The sequence below is a fragment of the Hyperolius riggenbachi genome, chromosome 7 (assembly GCF_040937935.1).
Source record: "Hyperolius riggenbachi isolate aHypRig1 chromosome 7, aHypRig1.pri, whole genome shotgun sequence".
NCBI lineage: Eukaryota > Metazoa > Chordata > Amphibia > Anura > Hyperoliidae > Hyperolius > Hyperolius riggenbachi.
In genome coordinates this window covers 194,470,485-194,491,935 of record NC_090652.1, presented here as the reverse complement: position 1 = coordinate 194,491,935, position 21,451 = coordinate 194,470,485, and the positions used below count along the sequence as shown (strand labels likewise).

Below are 21,451 nucleotides of genomic sequence, written 5' to 3'. Positions count from 1 at the left end.
GAAATTCCCCAAGATTTACCTAGTACAACATTGTAAAATCAAATGCTGTTTAAGGGCCAGTTCACACTTGCTTAAAAAATTTACCTGATTGGGACTTTTATTTTAACCACTTCAGGTAGTTCATCCGCGGACAATGGCCTCAATTCATTAAGCTTATCTCCTGTCTTTAATAACGTTTCTAGAGTTTTTACCATGGTGATAAGGCATGTAGTATTCAGGAAACATTTTTTACCTCAGGCAAACCTAAAGTTAACTCTTCTGTCTTTAAGTTAACTCTTCAATCCTTAAAATACCTCCAGAGTTAAAGACAGGCTGTTAATTAACTGTGTGTGAAAATAACTACAGAGGAGGTAACTTAACCTCCTGGGGGATACAATTATATCGCCCAGGAGGTGGCGCAGCACTATTTTTTAATTTTTTTTATTTTTTAAATCATGTAGCGAGCCCTCGCTACATGATAGCCGCTGTGCAGCGGCATCCACCCACCCCCTCCGATCGCCTCCGGCAATCAAAGCAAACAGGAAATCCCGTTCAGAACGGGATTTCCTGTTTGGCTTCCCCCGTCGCCATGGCGACGATCGGGATGACGTCATCGACGTCGTGACGTCAGAGGGAGTCCCGATCCACCCCTCAGCGCTGCCTGGCACTGATTGGCCAGGCTGCGCACGGGGTCTTGGGGGAGGGAGCGGCACGGCGGATAGCGGCGAATCAGCGCGGAGCGGCGGCGATCGGTATATACACGCAGCTAGCAAAGTGCTAGCTGCGTGCAACAAAAAAAAAATTATGCAAATCGGCCCACCAGGGCCTGAGAAATCCTTTGTGGCGGCTTACCCCGAGCTCAGCTCGGGATTATCCCCCAGAGGGTTAAGGAATGAAGAGATAAGGTAACTCTCTGACTGTGTGGAGGTAAGTTTTCTCTTGCCTTATTATCTCCAGCATGATCTTAGTGAATTGAGGCCAATGTCTGCTTGATTGACAGCAGCGCTTCACTCAGGCGCAGTAAGGACGACCTAGAGGTCGGCCTCTGCACCGTGCGGGGAGCCCAAGACGGCGGCTGAAAGCAGTCAGCGTGGGACAGTCGGCTGCAAGGGGCTGGAGAAAGCCCCAGGTAAGTAGAGAATTATTTTTTAATTTTAGCTGATGATTCCTTAAATGTTTCTGACAATTTTGGTATATTAGCTGTGTCACTATTGATACAGCAATAACTTTTTATTACCTATGCCATCAAAATGATACATACATTTTTTTTTCAGGACAAACTAGGCTTTCTTTCATTAATTTTTTTTCCAAGTATTTTTTAAAGCGAACCTAAACTGAAAATAAAAAGTCAAAATAAACATACACAGGTCATACTTGCCTCCCATGTAGTCTGCTCATCAATCTTTCTCCTCTCCTATGTCTCATTTGTCCATTGTGATCAATGGAATTCTCCGTCCTTCATTTTAAAAATGGCCATTACCCCATAACCGCTTCCTGGTCAGCACACTGTTAGGGCTCTTTTCCACTATGAAATGCGATTGCGATCGCGATTGTGATTCTGATCGCAATCGCGTTTTAATTTCCACCATGCGATTGAGCTACTATTCTCATTATAGTACAGCTCATTCGCATACAAAACGCAGCAGGACGACGATTGTGCTTTGACCAAAATGGCATCGCAATCGGATCGCACTAATGGAAATTGTTGCTGCAGTTTCCATTAGTTTAATGTACCTTGCGATTTGCGATCAGAATCAAATCGCAAATCGTAGGCTAGTGGAAAAAGGCCCTTAAACTGTAATATTACCTACTTGAGCCATAGGGAAACATAAACATTACCTTGCACATTCAGTTGTAACTGACAGGTGCTGATATATAACTGGCAACAACTGGTATATTTCAGTGTCATGATATGATATGACATGATTGTCCAGAAATGGTGAGCAAACATGGAATCTAATGACGAACACTTTATTCTGAAGCATTTGTCAGCAAAGTTACATCCATGAGTAGCATGCAGCTTTCACCTGACTGACTCACTCCCTCTCCACCAGACAGTATATCAGCTTCTCCACAAACAGACCTCAAATCTTATCAAGTGTTAAGGACAAAGCCAGTCTGCTAACACAAAACAGAACAATAGTATATTCCCCACCCGACTCCAGTAACACAATCAATGCAGGGTCCAATCACAGCAAACAAAGCAGGAACAAAATACATTAAGCAAAACATAGTTATTACATATCATACATCACATTTTACATATTATACATCATTCAGTTCTAACAAAATATTGTCAGAACTGGAAGTGATCACTGTATGAATAAAATGGTGAGCTTCTGAGAGGAACTGATGGCGAGGTATGTATGTAATATTTATTTGCAGGTAGATCATGTGTTCGTTTTAAATAATTTTACTCGCTTCAGGTTCCCTTTAAATGTCACAGGCACTTAATCAAAGAAAATTAGGCGTAAACACAAAAATTACATATTTTTCATGTTTTCCCCTTCCTATTGTTTACATTCCAAGTGCCACAATTGTAAAACACCTCAAAATGTATTACTTGGCATGTACAGGTTAAAATGATACCATGCATGCCATATTTCATCACAGCCTGTGCGTCTGTAGCGATTGCATGCGATCGCTAGGGTGCACAATTTGGGGACCTCAGTACAGTATAGATGAATTGCTTAGGCCACAACGTGTAGATGCATCTACATAGCATTGGGTCTCAAGCTGTCTCACTAGTGATCCCATCCAATCGCTATGGGCGGCAGCCATTACAGGTGTCCATGAATCTTAGCGCCAAGTATAAATGACACAATGGGGTTTATTAGTCTGGTTTAAAACATGTACAAAAAAAAAAATCCACCTAACTTTGTGTAGCAGCATTTATTATCAGAAGAGTGCATGAGCGAAGGATCCGCTCACTGCAGAACGTTAGACGGAACGCAGAGTCCCAACTTGGCACATTTTCCCGGACATGATAATGTATCCAATGAATGCCTATGAGAACAGACACTGTCAGTTCTCACTTGGCTAGACACTGCATCCGCATCGCCTGTTTTGGTCGCAGCCGTGACGTAATGCGTGTCCTGCCACCCATTACCGCTGCTTGATCCCTTCTAAACAGCCCATTGGCCAGTATATAGGTATCTCCATGGGACTGCAAAAGATCAATGGTAATTCTCTCTGTTACTAGGGAGAATTGGCCTGATGCAGCCTATGGGGAGCCCCATGCTTCTGCGGTCCTCCGTGCTGAATAGATGGACCGAATGGTGGCGGCAGGGGATCGGTGATTGACGCAGGAGCCGACACAGAACCGACAGGTAAAATTGTTGCAAGCGGATGCAAAACAAACGTTTCCATTCTGCATCCCGCGCAAGTGTGTTCTACCACTAACTTCTTCATCGTAGTGTTTTCACCTCTGTATTGATTTAGTACTCTATCGCCAATTCGCCATCTGTTGGCAGTCCAGTGAGGCTCGGTTCCCACTTGTACCGGACCAGCGACAGCAGACAGTGTAATGTCCGCTATGATGGCTTGGCTGCAGCCCAGCGCAGATGCATTACTCCCATAGGCTATATGGGGGAATGCATCCCGCCTGCCCAAAGTTATCACAGACTGCATAGAAGTGTGGACCCCTTATTGCCATGGATCCTGCGAATCCATTGCAGCGTGATAAGTGTGAAAGACTTCTATTTATAAAAGAGGAGCCGTTCACTTCATGAGCAAATAACAGACAAAAAATGTCCATTCTCCGCTCTAGTGGTAACCGAGCCTAACGCATAACACTTTTTATTGCCCAAAAAATTGTGCAAAAACCCACTAGGAGCGATTTCTAATCGCTAGTGATTTAAAAAAAAACTCATGCTAATGCAGTGCTATGGGGGATTTTTAAAAAATCACATCGCTCAAGTGGGATCACACCCATAGCATGACATTAGCAAGAGTTTTTTCAAACCGCTCAGAAAATCGCTCCCAGTGGGTGTCATAGACCGCACGGTCAATCACTTAGTCAGAAACTCTGTCTCGCTGTCGCTTTGCGCATAGATGCCTATATGTGGATTCGCAGTCTATGAACCGACTAGCCGAGAGGAATGTCCTGAATCCAAAGGATTCACCACACACGTACAATTCAAAAGCTTGCCACCACCTGTGAGACAGCACAGGACTGTAAATATTTTAGCACACTGCGAACACTGTAAGTTAACCCTTAGCGGTATGCAGGGATCGGCGCCAGATCTGTTTATCTGTGCCCGATTCAAGCATACGAGTTATAAATACAGGATACTCTCTAAAACACAAGGTAACGTTTTCGGAGGAGTAAGTAAGATTGTGTATGTTCAGCAACAGGTCATAACCGCTAAACGATTTTTAAACGTTTAATAACAAAAATGCATTACACACATTTACATACACTAATTAACCTATACACACAAAGCTTAAAATAAAAGGGAATAATTGTGAAAAGGTTTACTTAGCCAAAATGCAGTCTGTGTGGGAATATTTACTTCTGGAAGAATAAATGCAAAGTCCTTGGTTTCAGAATCAGAGGTCTTTACTTTGTAATCCGAACTGAGGTTACAGTTTCAAGATGGCTGCTAACCACATGGTCCCTTGGTTAGCAGCAGCAGGTCGAGATGTAATCCAGATGATGTTAAAATGGAGGACTCGTCCTCTTGCAGGCAATGTGCTTTTGATGAAGCTGGTTTGGGGGTGTGGCAACGTCTGTCCCCTCTGAATTACCCACCAATGACAGTCCACCTCCTCCTAGGAGGATATTAGCTTAAATTGTAAAATACTGTAACTCATAAGCTATACATGTCATATTTGGGGGGATCGCAGATTCATAATTGTCAGAAAATACCGATTAATATGACATCTTGCATGAGGGCGTTAGGCTGACTAGTCCCCCTGGAGGGTCGTACCCCAATAACCGGACAGGTTATTGTTATGAATTTTATATCAGCACATTGGGCAGATTTTAACGAATAAGACTATATTCATTTTATAGCTGTGCTATGATACGGTTTTCATTTTACAGACCGAACGCATAAACTACATTCATTTAAACCGGTTCCCTAATCGGAGCCACTGTGTCTGAGTCCTTCAGTGGACTCCTGGGGAGCTAGCTTCCCCTGAGGGCCCATTTCCACTTGTGCGGTGCGGAATAGGAATAGCCGCTGATTCCCCGCTGACAAAATCGCATGCAGGTGCGATTCCACACACGTTTTTTACCGCGATTTTGCATGCGATTTTTAACCATGTCACTGCCTGTGTGATTTAACATTAGTTTCTATGCGAAATCGCGGTAAACGCATGCCAAAACCGCATGCGATTTCCCTATTAAATACATTAGCGGCGATTCGCATAGCAGGGTGCGAATTCTGAGGGCTCTTCCGTGCAGATTTCTCCCGCACAGAAAAACGCTCAGGGTTACTGACAGATGGAAACAGGGCCATCCACTTGTATTGGCTATGTGAATCCGCATGCAGACAACGCATGCGGATTCGCGATAGTGGGAACGCTGAATGAAAAGACTTTTGGTGCACAATTAGCATCTGAGTGTGACCAGCCAGGACACCCTTTGATGTATTATATATACCAGGCTAGGTTTCACACCTCTTGGCTAATTAACAAGTCAATTCAATGTGGGTGATGGGTTTGTTCTCACTCAGCAGAGAGGGAAAGACATCTGTTTAAAAAGAAAAAAAGTCTTCTCTTCTGCTGTGTAGAACGATACAGATCGCTAATCGTCTCGATTTCAGTATCATTTATCACAGTGGGTTTCTGCCCTTAAGGTTCATCTTGTTTATATCAAGTACTGTAAAAACAAAATGAGCAATCATAAATAAAATACACAGAAATTTAAGGCACACACCTTACACTAGTTCCATTGGAACGAAAAAAACAAATGAAATTGATGGCAAGTTTAAAGGGCTGACAATTAGGACATCTCTAAAGAATTTTCTAATTTTGATCATTTGCCTAGAATACTTTTTAGGGCCCTTTTTCCATGGCATCGCTGAATCGCAAAATCACAATTCGCTAGTGATTTTTTAATCTCTAGGGATGTTGCTTTATCATAGAAATCATGAGAAGTATTTTACACTATAGTGATTCGATTTGGAAATCGCAATCACTTTCTGGAGTAATTTTTAGAGTGATAATGCAATGCAAATGAAAAATCGCAATCACAAAACAGAATTAATGAAAAAGCGCAATTGCTGGTGTTTGTGATTGCGATTGCTAGTGAAAAAGGGCCCTAACACTGCTCAGCTAGAAGAAATGCAAAGAACAAGTGTATGACTTCTCTAATCCGTGTTGTTGTTGTTTTTCCCCCCTAGGAGGGTGAGAAAAGAGTAAAGCTAGGCATAGATGGTGTATGAAATTTAACTTCTATTAAAGAGATTGCACAAACATTGAGGCTACATTTAGTGGGGTGTTGCAATGTAACTGCCTCGTTGTAACACGGAAAGTCTTAATGCAATGCAAAATCTATGAAACGCTCACAATGCAGCTGATGTGGTGCACTTTGGCATTTCAGCGCATGCAGTGCATTACTGCTTAACTTGTATTAACCTCCTGAGCGGTCTGGACGAGCTCAGCTCGTCCATCACCGCCGGAGGCTGCCGCTCAGGCCCTGCTGGGCCGATTTTTATCAAATAAAGTGCAGCACACGCAGCCGGCACTTTGCCAGCCGCGTGTGCTGCCTGATCGCCGCCGCTCTGCGGCGATTCGCCGCGAGCAGCGGCGAAAGAGGGCCCCCCTAGCCGCCTGAGCCCTGCGCAGCCGGAACAAAAAGTTCCGGCCAGCGCTAAGGGCTGGATCGGAGGCGGCTGACGTCAGGACGTCGGCTGACGTCGATGACGTCACTCCGCTCGTCGCTATGGCGACGATATAAGCAAAACAAGGAAGGCCGCTCATTGCGGCCTTCCTTGTTTATTCTGGGCGCCGGAGGCGATCGGAGGATCGCCTCGAGCGCCCTCTAGTGGGCTTTCATGCAGCCAACTTTCAGTTGGCTGCATGAAATAGTTTTTTTTTTTATTTAAAAAAAACCCTCCCGCAGCCACCCTGGCGATTTAATCAGAACGCCAGGGTGGTTAACAGTCAAGCATGCTTTTCTTTTTGTATGTGACGCAGTCATCGTATAACGCAGGCATGGGCAAACTTGGCCCTCCAGCTGTTGAGGAACTACAAGTCCCACAATGCATTGCAGGAGTCTGACAGCCACAGTTATGACTCATAAAGGCAAATGCATTGTGGGATTTGTAGTTCCTTAACAGCTGGAGGGCCAAGTTTGCCCATGCCTGGTATAACGCATGGTGCAATTTTTTTTTTTTTTTTTTAATTGAATTCTTTTTTTTTTTTTTTTTTACTGGGAATGCAACAGCCAAATTATACATGTAGCCTGAATCTATAGACCTTTTGTTTAAAAACGAAGTACAGTTAGATGCGAAAGTTTGGGCAACCTTGTTAATCATCATGATTTTCCTGTATAAATCGTTGTTTTTTTACGATAAAAAAAGTCAGTTAAATCTGTCATATAGGAGACACCTACAGTGATATTTGAGAAGTGAAATTAAGTTTATTGGATTTACAGAAAGTGTGCAATAATTGTTTAAACAAAATAAGGCAGGTGCATACATTTGAAAAAGAAATGAAATTTAATATTTAGTAGATCCTCCTTTTGCAGAAATTACAGCCTCTAAACAGTTCCTGTAGGTTCCAATGAGAGTCTGGATTCTGGTTGTAGGTATTTTGGACCATTCCTGTTTACAAAACATCTCTTGTTCATTCAGGTTTGATGGCTTCTGAGCATTGACAGCTCTTTAACTCACACCACAGATTTTCAATTATATTCAGGGCTGGGGACTGAGATGGCCATTCCAGAACGTTGTACTTGTTCCTATGCATGAATGCCTTAGTGGATTTTGAGCAGTGTTTAGGGTCGTTGTCTTGTTGAAAGATCCAGCCCCGACACAGCTTCAGCTTTGTCACTGATTCCTGGACATTGGCCTCCAGAATCTGCTGATACTGAGTGGAATCCATGTGTCCCTCAACTTTGACAAGATTCCCAGTCCCTGCAATGGCCACACAGCCCCACAGCATGATGGAACCACCACCATATTTTACTGTAGGTAGCAGGTGTTTTTCTTGGAATGCTGTGTTTTTTTTCCCTCCATGCATAATGACCCTTGTTATGCCCAAATAACCTTAAGCGGCTTGGTGGGCGGAGAAAAGGCTTCCTCTGCTTCACTCTCGCATACATCATATCCTAGTATAAAGTATGCCGAATGGTTGAACGATGCACAGTGACTCCATCTGCAGCAAGATGATGATGTAGGTCTTTGGTGCTGGTCTGTGGGTTGACTCTGACTGTTCTCACCGTTCGTTGCTTCTGTTTATCCGAGGTATTTCTTGGTCTGCCGCGTCAAGCCCTAACTTGAACTGAGCCTGTGGTCTTCCATTTCCTCAATATGTTCCTAACTGGAAACGGACAACTGAAATCTCTGAGACAGCTTTCTGTATCCTTCCCCCTAAACCATGATGGTGAACAATCTTTGTCTTCAGGTCATTTTGAGAGTTGTTTTGAGACCCTCATGTTGCTACTCTTCAGAGAAAATTAAGAGGAGGAAAACTTACAATTGACCTTCTTAAATACTATTTCATAATTGGATTCACCTGTGTATGCAAGTCAGGAGTCACTGAGCTTACCAAACCAATTTGAGTTCCAATAATTAGTTCTAAAGATTTTGGAATCAATAAAATGGCATCAGTAAATAAAATTAGGCAGGTGCATACATTTGGGCAAACAATTATTGTGCACTTTCTGTAAATCTAACTTCATTTCACTTCTCAAATATCACTGTGTGTCTCTCCTATATGATATATTTAACTGACATGTTTTTATCGTAACAACCAGTGATTTATACAGAAAAAACGACGATTAACCAGGTTGCCCAAACTTTTGCATCCTACTGTAATTCCATGTTGCTATTTGGTGACCATTATTTGTGTGATGTAGGGGTCAGGCTGTAGCAGCATACCAGTGTTGTAATGGATTTGTACTGCAGCAGTGGCTCTGGTGGCATAATTAATATTAGACAGATCTGTGGTGTGATTTTTATCTAATACCTAGTGATGTAGGTATTATCCACTCTCCCCTGTACATCTCCCTAGTTTCCAGATACCAACCCAACCGCAATCTCAAATCTGCACATGAGCTTCATTTATCCTCTAGAATTACCTCCTCACATTCACATATACAAGACTTCTCACGTCCCTCACCCCTTCTTTGGGAATACACATCACTTTCCACAGCACATCGTCACTCTCCCACCTTGGAAATCTTTAAATGCTCCCTCAAAACTCACCTTTTCTGCCATTCTCCCTTCGACCTTGGGTCTAGATTTACTCCTTGCTACATTACCTAAACATGGACTGCCTGTATGTATACTGCATACTTCTCCCCCCCCCCCCCCCCCCCATTCTTTTAGATTGTAAGCCTGCAAGGACAGGGCTCTCTCACTCTTTATGCCTTGGAATTTAAGCACTCTGCTATACATTTTATTCATCATGTTACATCTGTCATTGTAATCACCAGTTATGTAATTTGTACCAGTGTCCATATTTGATGTACTGTATATCATTGTCTATATCATTATGTACCTGGTTTTCCTACTTTGTACAGAGCCAGGGAATGTGTTGGCGCTTTATAAATCAATAATAATGTAGGGTAGTAGAACAGGTAATTTAAATGTTTTACAGTTATATAAAAATATATCTGTAGTTTACATGATCTATGACAATTTCAGTAAATTATGATTGACTAGCAGCTGGCATTTTCTGGTAAGCCTCCATGTTCTTCTTGTGACCTCTTTATTTTTGAAACTGAAAAAGCGAGCAGCTAAATATACGGTTGAAATAAAGTATTTGTCATCTTTCCCGATTAAAAAAAACGCAAAGTGGGGAGAATTAGTAACTTCTTTCTCACCAGTAAAATTCCATTAAAAAAAATGATGCTAAAGATCTTGGGTAGGCAGGGATTTTTAAATGGGTTTATTGCAAAAAGAACAGATTAGCAATGACCAAATTACTGTGCTCAGCTAATTTACTATCATATGCATTTTCAAAATAGGAGGCTTAAACTGGACTTTGAAGAGAACCCGAAGTGAGGCCCAGTGCACACCAAAACCGCTAGCAGATCCGCAATACGCTAGCGGTTTTGGGAGCTGATTTCAGAGCGATTCTAGGTATGTTTAGAGAGGTTTTCTAAACATACCTAGCGGTTTTGCGTGCGTTTTTGTGTAGCAGATTACACATATTGTTACAGTAAAAGCTGTTACTGAACAGCTGCTGTAACAAAAATGCCTGGCAAACCGCTCTGAACTAGCGTTTTTCAGAGCGGTTTGCGTTTTTCCTAAACCTTTCATTGAGGACGAAACGCTTCCGAAAACCGCAAACGCGCAGCAGGAGGCGCGTTTGCGGCTTGGCAAAAACCGCAAACCGCCGGTGTGCGCCATCCCATTGCAATACATTAGACAAGCGTTTTTAGAGGCGGATGCGGCCGGCGGATCGCTTCAAAAACCGCTCGGTGTGCACTGGGCCTAAGAGGTATTCAAAAGCTGACGTCTACATCCGCTAAGGGCCTTTTCACACCAAAAATCAGATTTTTTTTTTTTAGCATTGTCCATTCTTTTTCCAGGAACGAGAATTGCAGTACCATTGCTCTCAAAATTCCATATGCAGCACTTTTGGGATTACAGCGCTGTAGTGTGAATGTTCTCATAAGGAGATACTGCATTAGGGATTTGCCAATCGCAGCGCAAATGTCCCCCAATCGCCCCCCGTGTGAAACATCCCTAATAAACCGTGCAGATTGCCTGACTTCTGTGCTGATACTCTGCCTCTGATATTTGACTGGCACAGAATGAGCTTGCAGATCAGAGTGTTTGACTCTGATCTGACGCCACTTGTTGCAGGTGCTTAAAGGACAACTGTAGGGAGGAGGCCATGTTTTTTTTTTTTTCCTTTTGTGCAATACAGTTGCCTGGCTTTCCTGCTGATCCTCTGTCTCTAATACTCTTAGCCATAGACCTTTAACAAGCATGCAGCAGATCAAGTATTTCCGACATTAATGTCGGAACTGACAAGATTAGCTGCATGCTTGTTTCTGGTGTTCACACTACTGCATCCAAATAGATCAGCAGGACTGCCAGGCAACTGGTATTGCTTAAGGGGGAATAAATATGGCAGCCTCTATATACCTCTCACTACAGTTGTCCTTTAAAGAGCTCTAAAGCCAAGAGCTCAGCAACTGGCATAGTTTATAAGGGAATAAAATAGCAGCCTCTGTATTCTTCTCATTGTAAGGATTCCTTTAACATTGACACAGTTATAAGAGTAGACAACCCACTGAATTTTTGTTTAGACTTGTTCCATAAAAGTCTTTGCTAAGGTTAAAATGGGATTTCCAATAAAACTTTCAGTTCTCTTTGCAAATGGCAAGAAATGTATTTCAAATAATTACAACATTTTTAACTTTTTATATTTCCTTTTCTTAGGTTTCTCCTGGACAACTTACTAAGAAGTACAGTTCATGTTCCACTATATTTCTAGATGACAGCACAGTCAGTCAGCCTAACCTTAGAAGCACAATAAAATGGTGAGTTTACCGAAGACCATACATGCTTTGACTAAAGCAGGCCTCCGGTGGTAGTGTCAGGGACACTAATGCTATGGGTAATAATACATTATGATGGCAGCAATTGTAGTCACTCATTCCCTCTGCCATGCTACGTCATATAAGGTGAAGGCCTCACCCCCTTTGTGGAATAACACCATCCTGTTTTTTTTTCTAGAGGCTGGGTCACCTACTCCACAGCTCAGCTTTTGGCTCTTAAATGCAAGAGGAAAAACCAAAAAACTCGCACCAATTGCACATAACCTAGAATCCTTTATTCAAATACATTATGTAAAAACAAACAGGTTGAAGTTTTAAAATAAAGAGGGAGGGGGTGAAGGCAAAGGGCTTTTGGGCAAAGTACCATAGTTTTCGCTTCATACAACTTACTTCCCCCTGGCCCCCCCTCCACTATGCTGTCCCTCCCCCTTGTCAGGGCCTGGACGATACAGAGGCCCGAGAGGCTCCGGCCTCTGAGCGGCAGGTCATCAGGTCAGGATGGGGCGCTTTCAAAGGCATTTCATTCCACAGGCAGTCTAGAAAAAAAAGGTATTCCCCCCCGTCCTGAGACAGAAGTAAGGGAGGGAGAGAAAAAGCTATCTGCACAGTAGTTGTAAAGACTACATCTGATAAGGAGTTCTACATAGTTTTGTACGGTAAGATTGGTAGACCGTTCCTAGTACACAAGTAAGAGCGCTCAAATGTCATCCAGCTGCTCTCCCAGGATGGAGTAATAAAAGCCAGCCCAGTGAAGCGTTCTTATGGCAAGATGAAAGGTGTGTGTGTGTGTGTGTAGCCCTTCTGCATCCTAAACTGTGCTAAAGCCTTCTCTACTTCTCCCTGACCCCCCCCTCCACTCCCAGCACTGATAAGGACCTGGACTTACAGGAATGACACTGCACAGGGTCCTAATGCTGCCATGCTAGAGTAAAGGTAGCCATACATCTAGCAATGATGGATAGATTCCACCAAGAAACAAATCTCTCTCGGTTCAAATCTGATTAGAGAGAGATCTGTCAGCTGCCCATACACCACAGAAGAAGCTGAAGATGTATGGGCACCATGTGGTTAACGACACAGGATAGGTAATGTATAAATGCACACATGGGGGGCACATTTATACACTTGGGGGAACAGTGCCAGAGGTTTTGTCGCGCATAGTCCTGTCACTGACTGTCCTCAGAGGAGCTCACAATCTAATCCTACCATATTCCTAGCCTAATGCCCTACCATATTATTATGTATTTATATAGCTCTGACATCTTCTGCAGCACTTTACAAAGTACATAGTCATGTCACTGACTGTCCTCAGAGCAGCTCATAGTACAATCCCTACCATAGTTATAGACTAATATTTTCACTATAGGATTGTTTAGGGGGAAACCAATTGACTTATTAGTATGTTTTAAAGTTGTAGGAGAATATGTAGTGTCTGAATGAAATCTAGGGGCACTTGTACCTGGATTCCTATATTGGGGGAACCTATTCCTGGCTTCCTATACTGGGAGCCCCTATACCTGTACCTGGCTACCTATACTGGGGGCACCTATACCTGGCTACCTAAAAACCCATAGCAACAAAAAGACTTCAAGTGATCTCTACTACTGTTGATTACTGTATGCATGCCAAATGCAGTCCTATGGCGAAGCTCACTATATACACCACCCCGTAAAGAGGAACAATAACAGGGAGGGACTGGCCATGAATCCATGTCGGTGACATAGTTGTGGCCCATGGGGTGGGGGGCGCACTTGGACAGCTCAGCCTCTGTTGGTGGTGGACCTTGTCCTGACCCTGCTCCTTGTGCAAGCTAATGGTGATATTCCAGTTATGATAGACATATTGACTTTTTTTTGTACTTTACCATTGATATTCTTGTCTATAATCTTGCATAGGTTGCTGATTTGCACTGTGCACTACCTCATTTGTATAATTTATGTATATTTCTCACTTTGGTACTTTATACCAATTGATGGAATTTTTGTATGTTTATGATCCATGTGCATTCTGCTTATTTACGTGTTGTACTATTGTATGTTATTATTGGTAGGGTTTTGTTTGTTTTTTTAGATACTTTGGATCATTATTATTATCAGCGGCCCTGTAATAATTTTTCATACACAATTTCCTGGTGCTATACTACTTTTTCTCTTTAACTTTTGTACCATGATAGAAGTGCGTATATATTTGCATTAGTCACATTACTTCTCCTCACAGCCCTTTGCCCTCACCCCTCCTTGTTTGTTTGTGACTGCATAACGTATTTGTATAAAGGATTCTCTGTTGTTTACAACTGGTGCAGGTTTTCTGATTTTCCTTTTGCATACAATTGTATCCAGGGGCACATTGTAATATACAGGTAGTTCTCGGTTAACGAATGAGATAGTGACCGTAGGTTCGTTCTTAACCTGAATCTGTTCTTAAGTCGGGACACTGTGCCATCTCTGTCCCCTGTGCCTCCAGTGTACCCCTCTGTGTCACCTGAGCCCTTTGTACCTGTTTATACAAGTTTAAAAGCCATTTTTTTTGTTTTATTTTTAAATCGATTTTCTCAAACTACAAGTCCAATTTGAAATTTTTTTTTTTGCCTTGTTCCCATGGAAACAGAGTACATGCCGTTCGTATCGGTGGGTTGTTCGTAAGTCGGGGACTACTTGTATATTACAATGGTGCTCTCTAATTTTCCTTTTGATTGAGTCTATTTTAAAACACTAACCATTTTAGCAGCTGAAAGTTGCAGGTGTTATGCTGGGAATACACCATGAGTTTTTTTAGGCAGATGGCACAATAGATCATTTCCGACTGGTCCGATCTGATTTCGATCATTTTTCTGATCGATTTTTCTCAGAAGTGAATGGAAATCATTTGGAAAATCGATCGGCCAGTAAATCTGCCAAACAAACTCATTGTGTATTTCCAGCATTAGACATCTGTAGGTTTGGGCCAGGTTAAACCTGAGACATTGGAAAAACTTTGAGATATTTAAAACTTTTTAAGGCACAAAAGACAATTGTCAGTGTTGATAACAGATGTATGCAGCGCATTCCCCAGTTTCATTTAGTTGAGTGCTGCACTCAGGCCCATATGCAAATAACTTTTTCTCCTAGGTGATATTTTCACACCTTGTAAATAAAATGCATTTGAAAGTGGATCCGAGATAAACTTTTACTTATTGCATAATTGTGTTCCTTTCATATAGTTTATAGGGCATTCCTCAAGCCAAATACTTTTTTTGTTTTGTTTTAAGGCTGGTTTCACAGTGGGACGTTACAGGCGCACGTTAGAGCAGCCTGTAACACACCCCAACGCACAGCAATGAAAAATCAATGAGCTGTTCAGTGCCCACGTTGCGTTACATTGTAACGCAGCACGTCTACATAACGTACTGCATGCTGTAGTTTACACGCGGCTAAGCCGCGTTACACGGTTTGCACATGCTCAGTAGGGTTTTTTTTTTTCATTTTATGGGCGGAGAGGAGGCGGGGAGAGGCCGCTACGTATCCAGGCACATGGCTACTTGGCATTCACTGCACTTGCAGTGTTTACATCCTGAAGCGGCCGCAGATTGGCTGGTGGGACCACGTGATGCGGAGAGCTCCGCTCACGTGGTCTCCGCAGTGCCTCCGACAGAGCAGGCGCACCAAGTACTCTAAAACAGTGTTCCCCAACCCTGTCCTCAAGGCCCACCAACAGTGCGTGTTTCGTAGAAATCCACACAGGTAGCTGATCAGCTCTGCTGAGACACTAATTACTCCACCTGTGAATGATTCTGGTTTCCTTCAAAACATGTACTGTTTGTGGGCCTTGAGGACAGGGTTGGGGAACTAGTCTAAAAGGACAGTGCTTAGCCCTCTCGATTTTATTTATTTGTTTTTAAGTCCGATGGCAACGGAGGGTTTAAGTATTTATTTTAGGCAGTTAGCAGGATTGCACCACTTAAACAGAAAATATTCAATCAGTTTGACTTGTCATGGTTTCTAGATGTATTATCAAGAGAACCTTTTGAACCGATTACAGACATACACATGAAACAATGGACTCTGATGCTGGTATTGCTATTTGCAGTCATGTCAGCTAGAAGATTGGGAGATCTTCATGCTCTGTCAGTTAAATTCCCTTTCCTTTTGGTCTTTCCTGACAAAATTGGTTTTAGGTTGGATCCGAATTATCTTCTGAAGGTGGTATCGATTTACACAGGTTTTAGATTATCATCCTTCATTCTGCGCTAATCCTTGCAAGAAAGAAGAGGAGTTTGACTGTTTAGGTTTTAAAAGAGCAACGTTCACTTATCTTGACAGAGCTATAGAGTTCAGGAAAACAAGTTGGTGGTTTGTACTGTTTTTCTGGGAAGAACAGAGGATAGCCAGATGGATTTGCCAGGCTATTGCACTAGCATATGTGGTTAAGAAAGTTATTCCCCCCCCCCCCCCCCTGTTCAGTGTAGAGTCCATTCTTGAACTGAAGGGGCCAGGGGCCGCTGTACAGCAAAATCTGCTATGTAGCGGCATGGACAAGTCCATATACCATTGTGAAACCATACAGAGTGGATGTCCTGTCTCAACGAGACTTATCATTTGGCAGAAAAGTGCGGCAGGCTCTGTGGAATTGATCCAGTAGTTTGGTCAGAACACCACCCCATCCACTTCTCCTTTACAGCACCAGGGTGAAAGAGCGAATAAAATCTAGTTCCATGAAAGGTTTGTCACCCCAACACCTTGAGAACAACCTCAATTTCGATGGACTGACAGATCACAACTTAGGCCTTCAATCCATAGTCCTTAAATATAACTACTATGTCTCAGTTGCTTTTGACTCCATAGCTCCCATAAGGATTAAATATTCCGCAACATTACATCCTGCTCGCTGGTTTGAGAACTCTGTAAAGGAACTAAAGAAACAGGTGCAGACTGGAACGACAGTGGCACAAACATCAGTCCCCTGAAGACAAACTTTCTCCATCTGCTTACCTGAAAAAATATCAAATGCTGATCTACATAAAAAAAGGCCTTATTCCTGTCTCACGAGATAAAAAATGCAGCCAACAGACCTGCCCACCTTTTCCGCACAGTTTACAGTCTCTGCAGTCCATCATGCCAGAAATCCAGCATCAGACTTTCACAGGACAGGTGTGAAAAATGTGCCCACTTCTCAAAGTCTCTTCCATATGATCTGCCATTCAATTCACAGCACCAGAAACCTTTGCAGAGCCATATAATGGATATAAAAATAGCGTACCACCATGGGCTGATTTCAAGGTAATCGCTGAAGACCTCTTGGATATCCTCTAAAACCTTCGCCAGACTACCTGCTATGTGGCCCCACTAAGTTCATGTTGATATGCACTGTGCTGTAAGTTCATGTTGATATGCACTGTGCTGTTTACACAGGCATTCCACAAAATAGTCAACTGTTACAAGAAGGGAGGTTTTCCACCTGTCTGAAAGAAGCAATCATCAGGCCACTACTCAAGAAAGCATCCTTTGACCCAGATGCTCTAAACAGCTACAGACCTGTCTCCAACCTCCCCTTTGAAAAGGCTGTCTACCTCCAACTTGAAGTCAGGCTCTCCAGAAACTGCATACTTGACCCTCTTCCATCTGGCTTCAGGAAATGTCACAGCTGTGAAACAGCCCTTACTCAGATTTGAAACAATCTGCTCATGGCAAGAGATGAAGGCCAATATTCCATGCTGATTTTGCTCGACCTCTCAGTGCCATTTCTACAGAGTTGATCATGAAAATTTTGCTCAACAGGCTACAAGAGTACTGTGGCATAGATGGCTTAGTTCTCCAGTGGTTCAACTCCTTCCTGGTTGGCAGAATACAAAGGGTAGCTTCGTGGCCCTTCCTCCAACCCTGTACTGCTAAAAAAATATGGTGTAGCCCAGGGCACAATATTATCCCCTTTACTTTTCACCATATACATGCAGCCACTTGGAGAAATCATACAAAAAACATGGCCTGACATATGATTGGTATGTATGTATGATGACACCACATTTATCATTCAACCATGGCATTACAGACCCTAACCCATAATTAAACACGTGCTTAGCTGAGCTTCAGGAATGGATGAATAACTGGTTAAAACTAAATGCTGACAAAACTTAGGTTCTTGTTATCTAAGGTTAGCGCTCAACAGCATAGCAGCTCCAGTCTCAACCAGCACCACTGAGGCCTGTTTTCCACCGACTGTTGATAGGCAGTGAAATACCTCACAAACTCGCACAACTGCTCACTGGTGCCTGGTAACTGCTTGCTGAGCACACAGCTCAACAGTCCGTGGAAAAAAAGCCTTATGGATAGGAAGCTCAGACCTGAACAAATCTGATTTTGTGCAGAGCCTAGGTGTACTAATTGATGGAAAAGTAAGCTTCAAGAATCAAATCTCAGCTGTTGTGAAACAGTCCTTCTTTCACCTAAGGAATATTGCAAAGATTAAACACCTCATACCTCCATACCTTCAAACGAATGATGTCCAACCCTAGTTCATGCCTTGAAGTGTACCAGATCTGGATAATACAAGACATTTTATACATACCTGGGGCTTCCTCCAGCCCCATACGATCCGATCGCTCCCACGCCGCTTTCCTCAGCCTTCCCGCAGCTCCGATACCGGGTCCCCACGCTTCCCTCAGTTGGGGCCAGTCTATGCAGGAGATGTGCGCCCTCTACGTATCTCTCCTGCGGCTGCTGGAGAGATGCGCAAAGAGCGCACTTCTCTTACATCAGACTGGCTCCGACTGACGGAAGTGCGGGGACCCAGTATCAGAGCTGTGGGAAGGCTGAGGATGGCGGCATGGGAGCGATCGGAGTGTATGGGGCTGGAGGAAGCCCCAGGTATGTATTAAATGTTTTGTATTATCCAGCTCTGAGTCCCTCTAAGCACATCAATGCTGGACTGCTGCAATGTTCTCAATACAAGCCTTCCAAACAAGTACCTGTAATTAGTACAGAATGCTGCAAGGTTGTTAAAGGGAACCTAAACTGAGGATATGAATTTTTCCTTTTAGAATAATACCAGTTGCCTGACTTGCCTGCTGATCCTGTGTCTCTAATACTTTTAGCCACAGCCCCTCAACAAGCATGCAGATCAGGTGCTCTGACTGAAGTCAGACTGGATTAGCTGCATGCTTGTTTCAGGTCTGTGATTCAACCACTACTGCAGTGAAAGAGATCAGCAGGACTGTCAGGCAACTGGTATGGTTTAAAAGGAAACATTCATATCCCTCAGTTTAGGTTCCCTTTATAGAGACTCTGAAGTCTCATAAAATTCACCTTTTTATTTTAAAGATCTTTCACATCATTGTCCTAACTAAATCACTGCATTCCTGCGGCTGAACACTAAGTAAATCCCCTCCCCCCCCCCCCCCCCCCCCCCCCAGCAAAATCCACAATTTTCTTTGTCATGTATTTTGCTGCTAGAGGAGGCAGAGCTTTCAGCCGCAGCTCTGCCTCCATGCGCGGCAATCCGCGCGTATCTCCGCCTCTCCCCGTCCCTCTCAGTGAAGGAAGACTAAGAGGGGTGGGCGGAGGCGGAGATATGACGCGTGTAGCGACAGAGCTACAGCTAAAAGTTCTGCCTCTCACGGAAGCGCTCCCCGCAGTGTGCCCGGGGGAGTTTGGGGGGATTTAGTGTTCAGCCGCGGGGATGCGGCATTTTAGTTAGGGCAATCATGTAAAAGAGATTTTTAAAATAAGGTCAATTTTATGAGACTTCAAAGTCTCTTTAAGCAATGTTAACTCAAAACAACCCTCCAACATGTCTCTAATGAAAGTCTGATATCTGAAGAATTAGCAATGAACCAATCTATATCAAAAATGGGTAGGCTATAATTTAGTGTGCAAGGACTGCTGCCATTCAGACCAATACTTATTAAATCTATTATAAACACCTCTAGATTGATATATTGCTTCGAGGTATGGGAGAGTCTTGTTCACTAGTCTGATCCATTCTTCCATTGAAGGGACCACTGGTTGGATCCAGAATTTAGCATATCATGTACGATAAAGGTTTAAGGCCACATAAAGGAGAATCTTAGTAGATTTACTAGTAATATCCTCAGGAAGAATGTTTGTTTAACAGGCATAACTTAGGATCTACCGACACAGGGCATCCCATACGATCATGGAGAAAAGGAATGATGTGTCCAGTACAAATTGGCTACAGAGCACAGCCCATATCATATGAAAAAGGTGACCTTTACTGGGCCGCATTTAGGACATAAATAAGAGTATCCTGGTCTGTATTTGGCTAGCACTATAGGAGTAAGATATGCCCTATGAAGAACATACAAGACATTCAGTCTATCGGGAAGATGTGGAGATACCTGGCTTACTGCAGAGAGGGCACCCTCCCATTCCACCACATCAAGCGGACCAACGTCTCATTCCTAGGTTGATTTTTTTTTTTTTTTTTTTAAGGTAAGCTTTATGCATAGCTCCAGGGAGTATAATTGATACTGAGTATAACAGAGAAATGAGCACACCCCCAGCAATCTTGGATCAAAAGGATGTGATACCTTGGTCCTCCCCAGAGTCCACCTCATAACTTTTAGAGACAGAGCCTTTTGTCATGCTGCCCCTACACTTTGGAACACCCTGCCACACCCAATCAGGACAGCTTCATCCTTGGAAGCATTTAAGCTCAAACTGAAAACCCATCTCTTTAGTGTGGCATTTATGAACGCTTGAATATTTCCTCTGTAACACAGTCCAGCCTGCAACCTTATCATGATCTGAGACATAACTATGCGCTTTGAGTCCTATGGGTGAAAAGCGCTTTACAAATGGTATTCTATTGTATTATTTTATTGTCTTTCCTATGGAGTCCATATGATGGCTGGAGAAAAGCACCTGTTAGACTTACCAGTAACAGGGTTTCTTGCCTGCATATGAGACACCACCTATAATCTTGCACACTTTTCTGGAAATGTATATTGTATTTAGAGAATGTATTTCAGGTGTCTTGGTCACCCTCTTGTCTCAGGTGTTCATCCTTTGTTCATACAAAAAGTAACCAAAGAAGAAGGGGCATGGAGCCTTTTATAATCATTGTGTTTAGGGTTTCCTTAGGTGGAGATGGAGCACCGCTCTCCTATGGTGTCCCATATGCTAGCAAGAAACGCCATTAGGCTCCCTGCACACTGCAATTCCGTTTTGTGATTCCGATTTGCAATTTCGATTTTCCCTTAGTGCAATCAACAGAAAAACAAAGGAAAAAACGCAGCATGCAGTAATGATTAAAAATTGGAATCGGATGTAAGAACTGATTAAAAATTGGAATCGGAATCTGGATTACATGCAGTGTGCAGGGAGCGTATCTGGATTGCTAACAGGTGCTCCCCCCCCCCCCCCAACTATATTTTTGGTACATTTTCAGTTGCAGAGTGCTGAAAAGTTATTTTAAAAGTTGAATAGTTGTATTCTATTAGATAACTCAGGAGAGAAAATGAATTGCATATGGGCCTCGGTCTCCTAGTCCAGTGGAAAGAAAAATGAACTAACACAGCTGTAATATACAGAAAGCTGGGAGAGAATTCTGTGCACTGGGATTGCGTTACATTGCCAGGGCACTACAAAGATACCACCACAGACATCAGCTGTGCGTTTTCCCCAGCTAGTGGAATTTGCTTCAACAGTGCACTCTGGGGCTAAGATTGCATCATTGCTTGTTTGTGGGTTATTTTATTTTAGTGTGCTTTATGTAAAGTTAAATAATGTTTTCAAATAAACACTACAAAGTTGTCAGGTTTTGAAGAGAACTACAAAAGTGTATCAAAGT

At 42.9% G+C, this 21,451-nt stretch overlaps 1 protein-coding gene across 4 annotated transcripts in view; it reads left to right on the top strand.

Annotated features, from left to right (window-relative positions):
* CCNYL1 (cyclin Y like 1) overlaps positions 1 to 21,451 on the top strand; it is a 204,327-nt gene that overhangs the window by 101,280 nt on the left and 81,596 nt on the right. For 2 of the 4 annotated variants that reach the window (XM_068244966.1, XM_068244965.1), the window contains exon 4: positions 11,550 to 11,650. In XM_068244966.1, coding sequence (XP_068101067.1) covers positions 11,550 to 11,650 — 101 coding nt within the window. Of the gene's footprint in view, positions 1 to 1,853; positions 1,919 to 3,181; positions 3,309 to 11,549; positions 11,651 to 21,451 lie in introns of those variants that run through there. The other 2 variants (XM_068244967.1, XM_068244968.1) reach the window with 2 other exon arrangements.